The 16878-nt window shown below is 48.6% G+C and overlaps 6 protein-coding genes across 6 annotated transcripts; 2 read left to right on the forward strand and 4 right to left on the reverse strand.

The window, feature by feature from the left end:
* Positions 1 to 1902: 1902 nt before the first annotated feature.
* gprD lies at positions 1903 to 3241 on the forward strand (the record flags this gene model as incomplete). The annotated part of the gene is made up of 2 exons (XM_057115566.1): positions 1903 to 2478; positions 2543 to 3241. 2 exons carry the CDS (start codon positions 1903 to 1905, stop codon positions 3239 to 3241), a joined length of 1275 nt encoding a protein of 424 aa, XP_056975706.1.
* Positions 3242 to 4428: 1187 nt separating this feature from the next.
* Positions 4429 to 5547, reverse strand: N7484_005147 (aminotransferase class IV; the record flags this gene model as incomplete). Its single annotated transcript, XM_057115567.1, has 3 exons — positions 4429 to 5259; positions 5309 to 5413; positions 5470 to 5547. 3 exons carry the CDS (start codon positions 5545 to 5547, stop codon positions 4429 to 4431), a joined length of 1014 nt encoding a protein of 337 aa, XP_056975707.1.
* A 580-nt stretch (positions 5548 to 6127) lies between these two features.
* Positions 6128 to 7843, forward strand: N7484_005148 (Major facilitator superfamily domain general substrate transporter; the record flags this gene model as incomplete). The annotated part of the gene is made up of 5 exons (XM_057115568.1): positions 6128 to 6316; positions 6369 to 6791; positions 6846 to 7007; positions 7068 to 7524; positions 7578 to 7843. The coding sequence occupies 5 exons, from the start codon at positions 6128 to 6130 to the stop codon at positions 7841 to 7843; spliced, it is 1497 nt and encodes a 498-aa protein (XP_056975708.1).
* Positions 7844 to 7912: 69 nt separating this feature from the next.
* Positions 7913 to 10073, reverse strand: N7484_005149 (fungal specific transcription factor domain-containing protein; the record flags this gene model as incomplete). The annotated part of the gene is made up of 4 exons (XM_057115569.1): positions 7913 to 8360; positions 8416 to 8985; positions 9048 to 9678; positions 9743 to 10073. 4 exons carry the CDS (start codon positions 10071 to 10073, stop codon positions 7913 to 7915), a joined length of 1980 nt encoding a protein of 659 aa, XP_056975709.1.
* Positions 10074 to 10945: 872 nt separating this feature from the next.
* Positions 10946 to 13744, reverse strand: N7484_005150 (uncharacterized protein; the record flags this gene model as incomplete). Its single annotated transcript, XM_057115570.1, has 2 exons — positions 10946 to 13621; positions 13676 to 13744. The coding sequence occupies 2 exons, from the start codon at positions 13742 to 13744 to the stop codon at positions 10946 to 10948; spliced, it is 2745 nt and encodes a 914-aa protein (XP_056975710.1).
* Positions 13745 to 14098: 354 nt separating this feature from the next.
* On the reverse strand, positions 14099 to 15738 carry N7484_005151 (MFS transporter; the record flags this gene model as incomplete). The annotated part of the gene is made up of 3 exons (XM_057115571.1): positions 14099 to 14391; positions 14447 to 15070; positions 15135 to 15738. 3 exons carry the CDS (start codon positions 15736 to 15738, stop codon positions 14099 to 14101), a joined length of 1521 nt encoding a protein of 506 aa, XP_056975711.1.
* Positions 15739 to 16878: the final 1140 nt, after the last annotated feature.

Here is a 16878-nt window from a genome sequence, read left to right on the forward strand (position 1 = left end):
AGACACAAGTGACAGGCTACATGTATGCTGATACTATTTTTGTACATCTGGTATGCACTTACTAAATGCATTGGTGCAGGTCTTAGACATTAGGCAAGTCGCCGACCAAGTGAGCTTTAATCTGTTGCAATAGTTGTTGCAGAAATCAACCTCCGGACGGTCGATTGCGGGCCTGGGTGCGGCAGAAGAGTGAGACATTGTAGATCTAGACTCAATCCCAAGATGGAGAAATGCCGTAGTCGTGTAGATCAGCTGCACGATCCCGATTTAGGCTTACATGTGACATATTTTTAGTATCTATCACTTTCACGGTGTAGGGAAGTAAAGCGTGAGCATATACATACTTCGGTCGCATTGGGGACATTTGAATATGTACGGAATGGGTGGCCGCAGTTGGGCAATCAAAGGCTGAGTCAGATCTGAGAGGAAACAAGAGAAGGATCAATTACAAAGTGGTCAAGTATTTAAAAAAAGACAAGAAATAAAGGGAGAAAGAACGATATCGTTGGAGTGATGGGACGGAAACAAAAAAAAACGTCCCCGGGAAGGCTCGAACTTCCAACCTCCTGATTAACAGTCAGACGCGCTAGCCAATTGCGCCACGGAGACTTGTTCATATATTGATGTCATTATTACTGAAATATATACTATAATTGTGTATCCTGTATCAAAAGGTCCTCATTTTTCATCTGATTAGCTCGACTTTGCACTAGTTCAACTTTAATCTGATGTGATCCCTGCTCATTCTAACCTCATCATCATATTTTGGTCGCTATTTACCATCGAACCTCACCCCCCTGACTATTAGGGACAATGAAACACTCTGTCTCAGGGAAAACGCAAATTCCGGCTGACAAGCATTATGATCAGCAGAGGCACGGGCCAGGGCCAAGGCAAACCCGTGGAAACCAGATTTCCAAATCTCTTCAGGAGCCCGAATGCCATCGTCCTCAGGTTACGCAATTCGGGGCAATTTCCAGAAATGGCTTGAAAAGCTTATACTTCATGCTTTGATCAACACTTCCATTTTTTTCGTTGACTGGAATAGCGTTGAACTCACATGCAAGTTTACCGTTTGATCTGCTTCACCTCCCTTCATCTGGTTGGATCGAAGAATCGAACCTAAATTTCAGTTCTGAACTATTGTGACACGGGTCGGGGGCTGTGCGTGGCCTCCACGAGGCTCCTGATCAGACTATTGTTTGAAAGTGGCGTCGCAATGTCACAGTGCGGACAAAGTACAAGCGCGAACTCCTTGTTTCCCTCCAATTCGTGAATCATGGTGGATCCGGGTTCTTTTGGGCTGAACCAATACGAGCCGGATCTCCACTTAGTCTCATCAGACAGTGGCTTGTTTTGACGAGACCCCACGTTTGACTCCATCTTCGTTGCCCCTAATGCACAGAAGCTGATTGATTGCGCGCCAGCACGGCCTTGGCATGGAGATTTCCCACACCAGTAAATCTTATTTGCACAATTCGGCTGGTTGATCGACGCCGCATTTTCCGGAAATCCGAGCGCTTTACCCTATTGCACCAGTTTTGTGGATAAAGCTCGGCTCGAGTGTTCCAATTCCAGCCATACATGGGCTTCGGAGCCTCACCCCGGGGACCCGAATCGAGTATACGGTGGTTTACTCATAATCTCCTGAAGCGACCGAATAGCCGCTACGGCGGCAATGAACCATGGATCTACTCTTGCAGCCCCCTATTGATTGACAGTGGGCAAAGCTTTCGGCCTAGTTTCCTGTGATTGAAAATCACCACTGCACTCTGGTGGAGCATCGGTAGCGGTGCAGGCCGACATAGAGAACCGTGCCCTCGGGTTTCGTTCGATTCTTTCTTATACAAGCTCAGGCCCTCGCACAAGGTTCGAGATCCATCCTACCCAGAGCCCTGAATCATGGTTCTACTCACCCATGTCCTGCGTTCGCTATACGCCGATGGCGGCGGTGGCTCAATCGCTCGCCGCTGGGAGTTCCAGGAGGAAGATCCGCTCAAGGGTAGCGACCGGTCGCTCTTTATTGCTATGGGTATCATTGCCCTCTGCTCATTAGGTTCCACTCTGGGACTTCTGTCGTTCCTTACCTATCGCTTTGTGTACTGGCAGCGGTATTACAAGCATCCCCTCGCTAAAAACCAATATGTCGTTTTGATTTACAATTTGCTACTGGTTGACCTGCAACAGGCAATCGCTTTCACAATCAGCCTATACTGGGTGTCGCGGGGCAGTGTTCACTTTGGGGAGGCTGCCTGTTACTTGCAAGGCTGGTGGATTCAAACCGGAGATCCTGGCAGTGGTCTATTCGTCCTGTCCATCGCTCTCCACACCGGCTTTGTCGTGCTCCGTGGTCGACAGCTGCCCTTCCACATTTTTGTATACTGTGTGATTGCCTTATGGGTGTTTATTCTTATCCTGGGATTCATTCCAATCGGTCTGTATGGATCCAAGGCCTTTGTGATCTCTGAAGCCAACTGGGTATGCTTGTTTTCGACTTACATGGTTAAGTGATGTTGATTGACTGAAATCATCTTTATTTTAGTGTTGGCTGAGTCCATTAAACGAAAGTGAGCGTCTATGGGGTCACTACTTCTGGATTTTCCTCTCCGAATTCGGTACCATTGTCCTTTATGCGGTCATGTTCTTCTACCTCCGGCGTCGTATGGCACAAGCAAAGATGCTCCGCCGTGGCCAACAAGAGTCTCTCCACCGATTGAACCGTGTCGTCGTCTACATGGTTATCTACCCCCTCGTCTACCTGGTCATGTCGCTGCCTCTCGCCGCGGGTCGTATGGCCAGTGCACGGGGTGACTCGCCTAGCAAGACCTACTTCGGTGTCGCCGGTTGTCTGATGGCCCTGTCGGGAGCCATGGACGTGGCTGTCTACACTCTGACTCGTCGCCACCTGCTTATCGACACCGAGCACAGCACCACCGACCACAACTACGACAACACCGACTCCCAATGGCAAACCAACATCACCACGAATGCTGGATCCCGGTCGCGCAAGACCTTCAAAAAGGGATCAAAGCTGGGCTCGAGATTCCGCCGCAGCCAGGCCGCCGACAAAGAATCCACCGCCAATCCATTCGAGGGTGGCTCTACCGAAGATATCGTTGCGAAGCACGACATGGAAATGTCCAACTTTGGTGGTGTGTATCAGGAGACCACCATTGAGATCTCTCATGAGCCTGTCTCTGAGATTGAAGCTGAGGAACGAAGCGCGCGTCGCAGCAGCTAAGACGGGATGTGGTTTACGATTCTTGACTGGCCTATGAGGCGTTCTTGTACATATGATTCTCCCTGTATTCCTGCCATTTGCATACACTCCTTTTAATTCTAATGAACAACAAAAACGTTATGAATCTACGTCCCCGCTGTCACACTGTAATCCCGCTGTCAATTCCCGTAGTCTCTTGGCGGGGAACTCAAACACGAGCATCCTTTTCTCCCATTTCTGAAGCCACAACTCAGTCTTGCTTCTCCAAGGATGATATCCGGTACCACCGATCGGCACTCAACTAGTCCGTCCCAGAACCCTGGACCATAGCTGAACCTAGATCTGGTTGAACACATGAACACACCCACCTCAACCACCCGGGCACGTCGCCACAGGATCCCGACGATTTGATTTTTTTTCTTACCCACAGTGGATCTTAATGCGACAATGGTCACCACTTAGCCCGAAGAGTGGGTATTATTCGGGGGTCTGTGCCATCAGAACTTACCGGGATTCTGTCATGCTATTCCAAAATAGGGGCTTTTGTTCCGGAGGCAAACCTGGATAATGTATTAGACGTGTTCTGGGGCGTGTAGATCCTCATCTCGCAACTGGGGCCCACATTTCCTCGATGGGAAATTGCTTGTTACGCTGATCCGGAAGAGAATTTCGATCGGGTCTCACGTATGACGTAGCGAGCTCGTCTCTGCATACCCGGGGGAGCAGTTAGGAAATGTAGTGCCGGGTTGCTTTTTCCATGTGTGCAGGGCGAAAAAGGTTCATGTCAGGTAAATCTTAAGTGAACAAGCAAAAACATGCTAATTTAGTGGATTATCGAAACTTAAAGAAGTTGCACGGCCCGGGGAGAACGAGGGATTCCCGGTGGAGAAAGCCCGAGTCAAACTATTAGAGTCTGGAATCATCCAGCATTTAAGCTTTAGAGACTGCCCAACCCCCTGAACCCAATTACTCAGGCTACCGAGGCACAGTCCTCCCATGTGTTCACACAGGATTGCCCCTCGTTGATAACGGAAGCATGAAAGAGTCAGAGAATCTTGATGTTCTCTAATGCGCACAGAGAGAGTAGGAAATGGGCACCAGGTGGAAACGATCATTTGGGAGGCGTAAGATCTATCATGACATTGGTATACATAAAAAAAATCTTCCAGCAAAATTTCACTCGGATTCCTTCCAGTACTCCTAACTTCCTAAAGCTTAGATGAGAGTGGTGCTTCAACGTCCTGCTGAATCTCCTCCCGTGTTCTTTCCGTGTCCCTAATCACCATCTTCACATATAACTGCTGGATACGCTCCGTAATCGGCCCACGTTTCCCACTCCCAATTTGCCGCCCATCAATCTCTCGCACATGGATCTGTGAGGGGAAGGTTCCTGTACAAAAAGCCTCATCGGCTCCATATGCCTCCGTGAGAGTAAAATCGAGCTCTCGAACCGGGATACCATTGGCGCGGCACACATCAATCGACTTTTGGCGGGTAATGCCCTGCATCTGATTATTCTTCGTCGGAGCCCATACTTCGCCGTCACGAACAATGAAGAAATTCGTTGAGTTGCATGTCTTGACGAATCCATTCAAGTCCAGCATCAAGGATTCATCCGCCCCAGTGACGTTCGCTCCGATACATGCTTGTACATCCGTTGCTTTGGAGATATGATTCCACATCTCATCTTTGACATCCGGTGGTCCTCGACGGATGTGCGATGTGATCAGCTTGAGTCCGTGCCTCTTGACACCTGGGTCTGTGGCCTTGATCTCGGGGATGATCACAATCAATGGGAGACCTATGTTCACCGAGGGATTCTGGTAGGGTGTCGACTTTAAGCCTCGGCTTACAACCAGTCGGATGTGAACGTATGGCTCATTGGACATCTCGTTTGCATCGAGAGTCTTGTGAAGAAGCTCCAGGAGCTGGAGTTTGGATAGTCCAAGATCCATGAACATTGCTTTTGCAGATTGGAATAGCCGGTTGATGTGATCTTTGGCGAACTGGATTCGACCGTTTCTGGCGCGAACTCCTTCCTTTGTATCCGATCAGTCCTCACTCCCGCCATACTGAATGGTTACATACCCATATACCATCGCCTATCAAGAAGTTCGAGTCGAACACCGATACGACTGCATCTTTTCGCGGCACTAGTTTGAAGTCCCCGCTGACGCCATCGCGCATCCCGATCTTATGCCTCGTTAGCAGGTGAAGGTCTATCAGATCCATTCTGGACCTATACTCACCAGGATATTTTGATTTTTCTCATTTGGCAACGTCGCGTGGGTTGCGCCCTTTTTGCTGTCATTACCGAAGGAATCCATTGTGACGTTTCGGCCAGAGTAATAAGCAAAGAGCAAAGTTGGACTTGAACCAGCCGTTCTAATCACGTTATTGAAGCGATAGGTAACGCCTTTAAGTACCAACCTGAGATAGGTTCTCTTCACCTGGTCTCCACTAGTTGGAATTTACCTCGGTGTAGACCGAGAAGATCAGTGGTACCGGTCTCGGTGTGGTCCGATTAGTACTTAGAATGCTTGTTGATGATAAGAACGCCAAGTCTGCGACCCCACTACGGCTCGGTGTAGACCGAGGTCATATCTCGGTCCACCCCGAGAAGCTACCCCATATTGACTCCATCATGGCTTAGGATTGGAAGTTTGGGGTATGATAAACTCGATTGCATCACCCGGTACCCCGATTGCAAGCTATATGGTTCCCCAAAGAAGCAGAAGATAAGGGCCAATCCTCGTTTTTCCAGTCTCCATTGCTTTAAGAAGAAGCTGCAGGCGCATTTTGAAGAGGTGTTTAGTGATAAGCTCCCAGTCTTAGTTCCATTCATACCAGTGCGGCTTTTTATAGGAACCAGCGCGATCATCTCTCATTTTCGGGGGAATCTAGAAAATGCACCAAACGGTCACTGCCGATAACAAAGACCATGACACCGTCCCTGCCAGCATCTTATGCGACGTGCACCATGGCCAGCTCGAAACTGAGGTTTCAGCTGCGCAATCCCGACGTATATTACTGAAGATTGACTCGGTGGTGTTGCCCCTCATCGTCGTTTCAATGACACTGGCATTCTTAGATAAGGTTATTGGCTCCTTTGCTCTCCCTACACTCATTCATACTTACCATCCCCTAGAATGGCCTTGCATATGCAGCAGTATATGGCTTAGAGACAGACACACATCTGGTCGGGCAGCAGTACAGCTGGCTGGGAAGCATCTTCTACTTCGGCTATCTTGCTATGGAGTTCCCCAATCTCTGGTTAATCACAAAATTCCCCACGGGTAAATACATGGGAGGCTGTCTCATGGCCTGGGGTGCATGTTTATGCCTCCTGGCGGTCTGCCGCAATTTCGCTGGACTCGCTGTCATTCGCCTCTTGTTGGGTATTTTCGAAGCTGCTCTACTTCCGTGCCTGTTGCTCGTCAACTCAAAGTGGTATCGACGCAATGAACAACCGTTACGCACAGCCCTTTGGTACAATACGTTTGCGGGTGTTTTCGGTGGTATATTGAGCTATGCTATCGGGCATATCAAGGGGGACCTGCCCACATGGAAAGTCAGTCAATTCAATTCATTATTTTCCTCATACTTTCTGACAAATATGATGCAGTATATCTTCATTATCTATGGGGCTGTAACTATTCTAGTCGGCTGCTTAGTTATCTTTGCCCTACCCGATAGCCCTGCAACTGCTTGGTTTCTCTCAGCGGAAGAAAAGAAGATTGCGTTGTTACGTGTATCTGAAAACCAAACTGGTTTAGGAACTCACAAGGTAAAGTAGCTTGTGATGGCCTTCAAGAAGATGAGCTGATGGTACCTACTTGTTCACCAGGATATGAAGCTTGGCCAAATCCTGGAGGCTCTTACGGATCCTAGATACTACATACTCATGACATTCGTCATCGCCCAGTCAATCACGAATGCCGGAATCACAAACTTCAACCCGCTTATTATTTCTGGATATGGCTTCTCACAAGCCAAGACAACGTTACTCGCCACGCCCCAAGCTGCAGTTGCAATGGTTGCCCAAGCACTTTTTACGACTCTCACATTCTTCGTACCCAATATCCGCTGTTTGCTTTGGGTCATATCCTCTCTAATTGCTATGGCTGGAGCTATAGTGGTCCATGTTGTGGATCCTACTACACAACGTAATGCTTCGCTCGCTGGTGTTTATATTATGGGGTTCTACAACGTACCATGGGTGCTCGCATTGAGCCTGCAAACATCTAACACGAGTGGAACAACGAAAAAAAGTTTCGTCTCTATCTCCGTGGCCATATTTTACGGTAAATTTTCATTTGGACTTTTTTTCACGATTCTTGCTAATGTGGGATTCTAGCTGTTGGAAACATCATTGGTCCACAATTCTTTCTTGAAGACCAAGCACCACGTTATCCACTTGGTATTGGAGCAATGCTGTGCTGCTTTGCTATAATGACGGCTACGGGAATTCTGTATTTCATCTCGTGTTTCACTTCTAATAAACGCCGTGATCGTATTCATGGACGAATCAGTGATCAGCCCGGCATGGAAGTTGCAGGGATCGAAGCCGATCTAGATGATTCAACCGATCACGAGAACAACAAGTTTAGATATTCATACTAGCTTTGTGAGATGTATAACATATTGGTGGAATATTGGAATTCACACTTTTATCGGAAACTTTGGAAATATTTACATTTGCATGCTATGAGTATCGCCAATGTCGCTAAGAACAGTCCCATACCATGCGGTCAGCGAATCATCAATACCAAGCATCTCGTTGTCAAAGATAGTCGACATTTGGTTGAGATAACTTTCTAGACTCTCTGATGCTATCGGCATCATTTCGATTTCGGTATTGAGGACATGATAGCTATCTTCCCGAGACCGATTAATATCCTGTGCGCTAGGAATCATTGGAAGATCGGTAATTTGGGAAAATGAAGCACCTTGAACGGCTTCATCGAGAGGAGGTGTATACGGATATACTTTGTCTCTGAGGGAAGAGAATATGTTGATGAATTTCGAAAGAGAATGCTCGTGAAGATTAGCGATGCCCTCACGAAGTAATCCAAGACATATTGCAGCATCTTCGGGTCGGAGCGTAGGCATTGGGGTTGGTGCGACCTTTTGCATGTGCCTGATCATTCAGTATATTGCTTCAAGACTTCAAATGAAGGTGCTTATTAGCTTACCAGTCACTGTAAAGACGAACCAAGCCCACAATAAGAATGTCATGGAATTGGCGATAGCACCGACAGATCGCATCGATCCCCGACTCAGAGGCTATTGCGGCCCATTGATGCAGAGCACTGGATGATGCGTGAGAGCAGACGGCAATCATGTTTTGCGAGGGAACCATAAAAGCTGGCGAGGGACGATTTAAATGCATCAACATCATGCAGTATTCAATTCTCATGAGTTTATATTCTCGTGATTGGCTTATTCCTGCAGCATCAAGTTGGCTTTTCCAGTGATCCAATTGCCGATGCAAGTCATCTGAAATCGAGCAAACTTCCTGAAAGGTGAGTGATGAGCATCGCCCATCCCGATTTCGAGCGATGTATATTGACTCCAGAATGCGCCCTGCAATCTTTCGGAGTTCAATCATATGGACAAAAATCCAAACCGATTTGGCATGGAATAAAGTGGCAATCTTCACTTCTTGCTCGGTAAGCTGATCAAGACTATTGAACGAAGGAATTGGAGTATCGATAGCTTGGTCGCGCACTGACAAAACCCTCCCAGTGGTCAGAGCCACAAATCTGCCGGTAGCGTTAGATGCGATTGAACTCTGGGAATTCAATGAGAAAGATTGAATACAAACCTCTCCAGGCTATATGTTGCCCACCATGTACGAGAACGAATCTCAGTCTCTTCGGGGCTAAAATGCCAAGATGGATTATGTCGGTGAATTCCCAGCTCGAGCGCTATGGACATGGCATATCTTGTCAGATGCCAAAGATCATTGCTATGGTTGCGAGAGGGCGAATTCAGCATCCAAATTGTCACCAGTAAAACTGCTTGGAGGCCTGGTAGATCGCGAGGGTGGTCTCTGAATCTTTTGAAGAAATGAAGCGCAGTTTGAAAATAATCTCGCGGAGTGTTGTAATCCAGCATTGAAGTATATGCATCATCGTGGGAAGCTTCGTCCGCCGCCAGTGCAAGGACAATAAAGAAAGTGAATCTTTCAAAATCACTACATGCTTGCGGTTCTTGATACAATCTTCTGAAACAAGACCGAGTATGCCTTAGATCCAAGAATGGCCACCAGAGATGAAGCCTTGCGATGTAAGTAGAAAGAAGATGCCCAGAAATCACTTTCGATGGAATTGAAGCCATGTACTCCGGAAGATTTGCATCATCCTCTGGATCTTTCTGGTTCGTACTCGAAGACTTGGCCAGTCTAACTTGTTTGAAAAATATTCTAGCGAAAGTTGAGCCCGCAGCAGCGCCCACTGGTAATTTCAATTAGATAACAGATCGACGTGTATCCAGAAAGGACTTGAGCATTTGACCGACCGTATTTGGCGTGAGAGTACCGATCAACAGTCCCAATGGCTAGAACACCCACTTCTTCGGCTTCTTTGCTCACATCTGCTGATGAAGCCAATTTACCTGAAGTGGGTGGAAGACCATTGAAAGATGGCCCAAGGCCGTGCTTATCGACAGCTGGCTCACAGATAAAATCATTTTTGTGACTACCAAGTCTATCCTCAAGCTCTTTCTCCTTCAAATGAAGGCTCTCCACAAGTGCGTATGGGTAGGCAACGTACTCGGTGATGTTGCAAACTTCACCCTGCCTTTCACATGCCGAGCATTGAGGTATTTTCAAATCGCACTTTTGGCTCATGTTCAGCAGATTGAGAACAAATGAGAATTGACAAATTCACCTTCACTTTCCGTGATCGGCATCTGCTACAGGACTTAACCACTGATGGCGAATATTGGTCCATTGCCCCTTTCGAAGTCATCTGCGTGGATGAAGGGGACTCTCCCCTTAATAGAACATCCAGAGTACCGAGAGCGTGAATACCCCGAAAAACGCCGGTATATACATGCAGAGAATGACGCAGGTACCAGCTGAAGGAAGAGATGACTGTTCGTTGAACTAGCCTCAGGAAGAGGGGCCGATTGATGCCTAAGGCCTCAATAGAAATATACCACTGGAATGCAAGAATTCCCGGAGGACCTGATGAGTATTTAAGAAAATCTGCTGGCCAATCTGACATCACGTTCAATGGGTACACTCGGAACTGATCCTAGTGCAAGGACGGACCCTGAAATATATGTTGTCATGGAATACATAGACGGCGCCTTTCATCTGGCTGAAGAGAACAAAGAAAGACCAATTCATCATGTCAATATCAACGTGCGGGACTACTACAGCTACCCGTCCCGAGTAGTTTGCATTATAAGTTGTTTAGATAGTCGCACTATATCAAACAATTTAATAGCCGGGTTTAGATCTTCGACAGGCTGAGTGAACATTGCCATTGAAACAGGGTATATTCAACAAAGAAAAGGAAAAAAGTAATCAAGGAGAGAAGGAGTAGGAAGCCAAGATCATGAAGTCAAGAGAGAAAATAAAAATAAAAATAAAGGTATGAGTTTCAAATGATAGTCGTGTGCATGGAAAGATTTCCAAATATAGATCAAGAAAAGAAAACACGCAGAGATAAGCAACAATGAAAGGTTGGAGATGCTTGTATATATGGTGACAGACTATGTTTGCAGCTCTTCGCTGGCGGTTTTGAATTCTTCCCTGTCGGGCATTTCTGGTCGATGAGTGCTTGAACCCAAATCGTTTTTGTCAGTCGCCAAGGTGTCGCCGTTCGAGGGATGCAGATGCAGGGATGAAGTATCGGTGGATGCTCGCGTGTTGTCGCCTCCGTTGAGCACCCCGATCACACCTCGAGCTGAGAGTACGGCACGTGTGCTGGCGGCATCTGGTGCGACAATGCCGCTGACCGCATCCCCGCCAATGGTGCTGGTGTCTTCGCCTGCATCAGAAAAGAACTCGCTCCGGCCAGCCACAGAGCCCCCAATCGATGAGCGTCGGCCCCGGAGGTGGGGGAGAGAGGCATCGGAAGTCATGGGAAGGGTACCCGCTGCATGAAACAGGGCTCTTGTACTCGCGTTCTCTTCGTTGAACTTGCTATTATCAACCCCTGGAAGCACTAGGATTGGACCACCATGCCTCTCCGATATGGGCCGGAGAGATACTGAGTCCGCCTCTGCAGAGGAACCTCCGTTAGTGGGCTTCTGTTCACTCGCAGCATCCCAAGTTACTACAGGAGCACCACTAGACATGGAGTTCGTGGCGACAGACTTCCGGTCCGCGGAGGTATTGGGCTGAACATTTTTCGCGGGCTGGCTGGACCATCGACCTGCTTGGCCCACATCTACGCTAGTGCGAGTTGAGGGACGACCGGATTTTACTGCGTCTTTTTCACGCTCAATAGTGCGTTCGTCATGCTTACTGCCCCAACCGCTCCAGAGAATCATGCCGTAATTCTTCTGTGCATGACGCTTGGGTAGTACGCCTGGGGCTGCGCGACGGGCTGCTAATGAGCTTGGGGACGGATATTCGCCTTCAAAGTCTTGGAAACCGTGCGACATCTCCTTGATTCGCCGAGCCTGGACCTTGAGCTTCTCTTTCGAAAATTTCATATCCCACTCATACTTTGCACCCAGCCATTTGCGGATAAGCTCTGGGTTAATTGCACCGACCTGTGCTGGTGGGATATCCAGAACAGGGTACGAAGATGGTGGATCAAGTGGATAGGTTCGTCCGCGTTTGTCGACTCTTTGACGGATCATATGTTGGTGAAAGGCTGGTAGCGGATCGCCGGCTTTACCAACAAACGACATCCCAGTACCTGTTCTTGGCTTTCCAGACATGCCTCGGGGTTCCTCCGAGCTTTCTGTAGCACTAGATGAGATGGGGGAGAGTAGTTCTTCATCCACAATCTCGACCTCGGCGCTCTGTGCGCGAGCGAGAGCCCAGGATCCAAATTGAGAGATTGCCCGGAACATATACTTTGCGGGTCGGGTGAAACTCAAGGTAGGCGCCACATGGCAAAGGTCATCCCATACTTGGAATTGCACGTATGTAGGTTCGTACTTATGTAGAATCTCTCTTTCGGGATCGTATTCGTCAAGGTACACATCGCCAGGTGGGTATGCAGTCGGATTGGCCGCCTTGTGGGCGATGTAGAACTGCTCATCACGGAGCATTTCGCCCCCACCGCTCAAAATCTGAAGGGGTGGCAGGCCACCAAGGGAAGACTGAAGAACTGGCGATACCAGGGGATGAGAGATCAATTGATTTGTCGCATACATCTGAATTTGATCCTTGATTTCGACGGTCTTCCCATCCATCACCACGTGAATGTTATCAGGCTCCGCATGGGTAGTTTGAGGATCTGAAATCTGTTGTTGGCCTGGATAAGCTGGTTCTACACCCGGAGCGACCTTTTCATGTAGAGTATAACCGCGGACAGCAGTCTCTTCCGACTGGCTATTGGCCGTAGGGACAGACTCTTCAATATCTTTGGCTGCAACAGTCTTCTTGCGAGACAAATTTCTGATCTTGAGGAGCTCGTCCGCATTAGGTGGTGGCCATGCTGTGGATGGCTTGTGTCTAAAGCCATACGGAGGAATGTAATCTCCTGGATTATCCTCAACAATGCTTGGGAATGAATGGGTCAAATCGACCCAGGGCGAGATGAGAATAGCGCCTGCAGGAAGAGCTATCCCTTGGTCGCGCATCATGACCAGCAATGACAACACCATTCCACCGCCAGCAGAATCACCAGCCAGAATGATCTCCTTGGGGTCGTACGTCTTCAATAGCCACAGATAGGCCGCCATGCAGTCCTGTAAGCCGCAGGGGAAGGGAAATTGAGGTGCGAGACGATAATGAGGCGCGAAAACGCGGCCTTTCAACTTGCGCGCATGACGCTGCAGCATGTAGCGATGCGTATCCACACTTCCGAAGAAATACGCGCCGCCATGCACGTACAGCATGATGCGGTTACATCGCTCCTCGTTCTTTTTGCTTTCATTGTAATGGCTTCGCATCTCAACCCATTCTCCCTTGAGATCTTCCGATGGGCCCCGCCATTGCCACCATTTCTGTCCGCCCACGCGTAAGATACCTTTAGGGCCCAATTGCTTGCAGAGCACTTCTGCTGCTACCGACAGATGCTCGTTGGGGATGGTGACGGTCTCGGTCCTCACCCAATGTGGGCTCGGGACGGCCTGGCGTGTAAAGGCTTGGATGTCCTCGACGGGGTGCTTCGAGGCATAATACAGAAATTGGCGGATGACCTGGATACCTTCATCATAGGTGAGATGGACGGTAGGTTTATTGTGGTGGGACTTGCGATGCAGATACTATCATGAACATGTCATTAGCAACATATCGTTCAGGAGCTTCGATGGACCCACATGAGAAATAAGAGTGTGAATGACTGTTGGGGTTAAGGCCGCCCCGAGTGCGACCGTGTGCAATGGCATAGTGTTGCCATTCGCGAGGATGGGGAAAGGGCAGCAGGAGTACACTTTGAATTCAAGAGTGGCCCGAGCCCGGACCAGACGTCATTACAAGGAGTTCGCAGTGATCGGAGGGGAAACTCAGCCACTCAAGTCAATGCTTGATTGTGAGTGGTTGGGAGTTGATAAACGCCAATGGAAGCGGAGTCAAAAGTGGGTCTCAGGGGGGAGAATACATAATGTGCACAGTTATGAACGGAGTCCTCCGTAGATCGAGTCCATTCCTTGCAATGATGTCATTGGTATTTACTGCTAAGTTTCTAAGGTTTCCCCTAAAACAAGAGATCCATCACAACCCGTGCCCTCATATGAAGGGCGCTATGCATCGCGCCCCGAGGTGAATTTGGATTTGGCTCTCAACGCCTCGCTATACTTCATGAACAAGAAAGGGACCGGTAACGCCAAACACGAGATCCCACCCAGCAGACTAGCCGCAGGTCCAAGGCCCAAGTTCTCAAACATAGGTCGGGCGGCAATGGGCATCGCACATGCAAGGATAGACCGAAGAATTGTGTTCGCAGACACAGCACTGGCAGCGAATGGGCCATAGGTGTCGACCAGAAAGTTAAGACATTGTTGAAAAACGATGTTGAAGCCTGCAGCTATAAAGCCTGTGGATTGTATTAGCCAGAGTGAAGGACGTATAATAATGGTGTGGATTTTTACCTCCTGCTACCACTGGCGATGGCCAAGGATACTTCGGAGCTGCGGTCCAGCCAAACCAAAATAGACCCACCGACAGCAAGACGCCCCCGACAATAATTGGGGGAAGACGGGCTTCAGGCACTGCTTTGCCATCATTTGCCGTCACGGCGCGCTGATATCGTGGCTGATTGGCAAAATTCAGTACTACCGCACAGATAACTCCAACTAGGATTGATAGGAAAGGAAGGGCTGATGTGACCAGACTCCAGTGTCGATCTTCGTTGAAGACTATGGGGAACACTTCGAGGGTCAAATAAATCAGGCTGTAGGTGAAGGAGGCATAGAGGGCAAGTAGCGTAACCATTGGCTCGGTGCATAGCATCCTATCAAGAACATAATTAACACGATGTTCCTGCAGGCAAAGAGTGGGCTCATACACTAATGGCCGAGCAAGGTGCTTGGCGACAGCGTTATGCATATCGATCTTTTCCTTCTCATGAGGATGCCAATATCGTTCATCTCCTGTACTCTTGCGTAACTTCTGTGCCTTTTGCTTGAGAAGGACTGGCGCATATGTTTCAGGGAGGCATAGTGCACAAACGGTGAATAGGAAGAAAGCGATGATGGCTTCAATGTACTCGGTCCCTGAAGTCATTATCATTAGCTCGGTCATAGACAATCATAATCTACCATTCGGGACGTTACTGACAGCGCCATCCTAGGCTGCGATTGACCGTCAAGGCAGAACCAATAATGGGCCCAATAGTAGGACCCCCTGTGATACACAGTGCCACAAATGTCATCGCATTTCCGCGTGTTGCCGGAGGAAAGATATCTCCCAAGGCCGCAGGCACATTACTAATTGGCGCCGACGCAAAGATCCCGCCCAAGAATCGAGTCAGAAAAATGGTTTCGGAGTTTTTGCTCGTTGCTGTACCAATGCTGAAGAGACCTAAAACAAAAATAGCGGGTAGCATGCCCAACCGACGGCCGTATACCTCACTGATGGGCGCCCATATCATAGGGCCGAAGGCCCAACCCAAGACAAAAAGGGCCACAGTCAGGGATGTGACCTCAACGCTAGTATCTGTGTATTCTGCAATCTGGGTTGATCCAGGGGAGATGATTGAGGAACCAAGAGCACCGGTCATCGCGAGCATGCTCATTTGGAAGACCAGCCATATCTTATAGAGTGTGCTGAAATTCTTGGGATTTGTGACATCATCTGATTCGAAACCAACTTTGAAAGCCTCAACATTCTCGAACTTGGTCTCATCAGTTGGTTGTGATTGAGATTCAAGATCGAAAGCCATGGCTGGAGACCTTCAGGGTGTACATGTGTCAACAGAAGAAAGCGAGAAAGCGTGGGCTTATATAGTGGAGGATCATCATTTCTGCAGCGAGCCTGGACAGACCGAGCCGAGATATCCGTGAAGCAGGTGTTCACAAGGATTTCTCGCCTGGAATTGTTCCTGAATTCGTAAAGAACATACACAGGAACATACTTGGGAATGAAGCACTATACCCGAATTGTGATAGCGGCGGCCGACAGCCCCACATCCGAATCAATGGGCCCCCAATGCGCATGTAAACTGCGACAGCGTTGATCCTAGCGCTCAGCTTCCAAGGTTTACCCGGTATGTCGCCTCAAAGACCAGTTTTCTTCCACATAACGAATATAACATTTAGCGGCGGCCGCTAGTGAATGCACGCTGATCCTGTGTTGGATCAGGTTACGTACGAAGACGCACCGGTGCCACTCTGGGGGCCAAAACTCCGACTCATTATGGAGCGCGCACCGAGAGTCTGTGCCATCTGCAAATCTCGAAAGAAAGGCTGTGACAAAGCTCTTCCACGCTGTGGATATTGCACCCAACGTGGTCTGGTATGTATCTACGAGGACCCGGCACCACCAGACTACCGCCGCGGCTTAGTCGGGAGCAATGCGCCGTGGTCCACCAGCCCATCACATCCCTCAAGTCCATTTCAAAATTCAAATTTATCATATCCACCCATGACGATTGAAGATATATTACATCATGAAGTCTCCAAAATTTTCAGAATCACGGAGCGAGCTTTTTGGGAAGTTTGCGAACAGTATTTTGGGAGCTTTCATCGGTGGCTGCCAGTAGTGTCTTATGATCTACTGGTGGAAAACACCAATCAGTATATTGACAAACGTCCGCCGGCGGACTTTTCTCTCCTAATACTGGCTATCTATTTGGTGACACTGGACCCCTCAGACGACAATAGAACACAGATTATACCCCCGCAGACTCTATATCTAGAGTTGCGCATTTCCTTTACACGCGTTCAAACCGTGACCTCTGCCTCTACACGACTCATCCAAACAGGAATTCTTCTCGCTGCATATGAATATGCTTGCGGAAGACCTCATGCCGCTTATATTTCTATTGGAACATGCGTACGCATGGCCTCAATTCTTGGGATTG

The sequence above is a fragment of the Penicillium longicatenatum genome (assembly GCF_028827895.1).
Source record: "Penicillium longicatenatum strain IBT 33135 chromosome Unknown contig_2_segment0_segment0, whole genome shotgun sequence".
Classification (NCBI taxonomy): Eukaryota; Fungi; Ascomycota; class Eurotiomycetes; order Eurotiales; family Aspergillaceae; genus Penicillium; species Penicillium longicatenatum.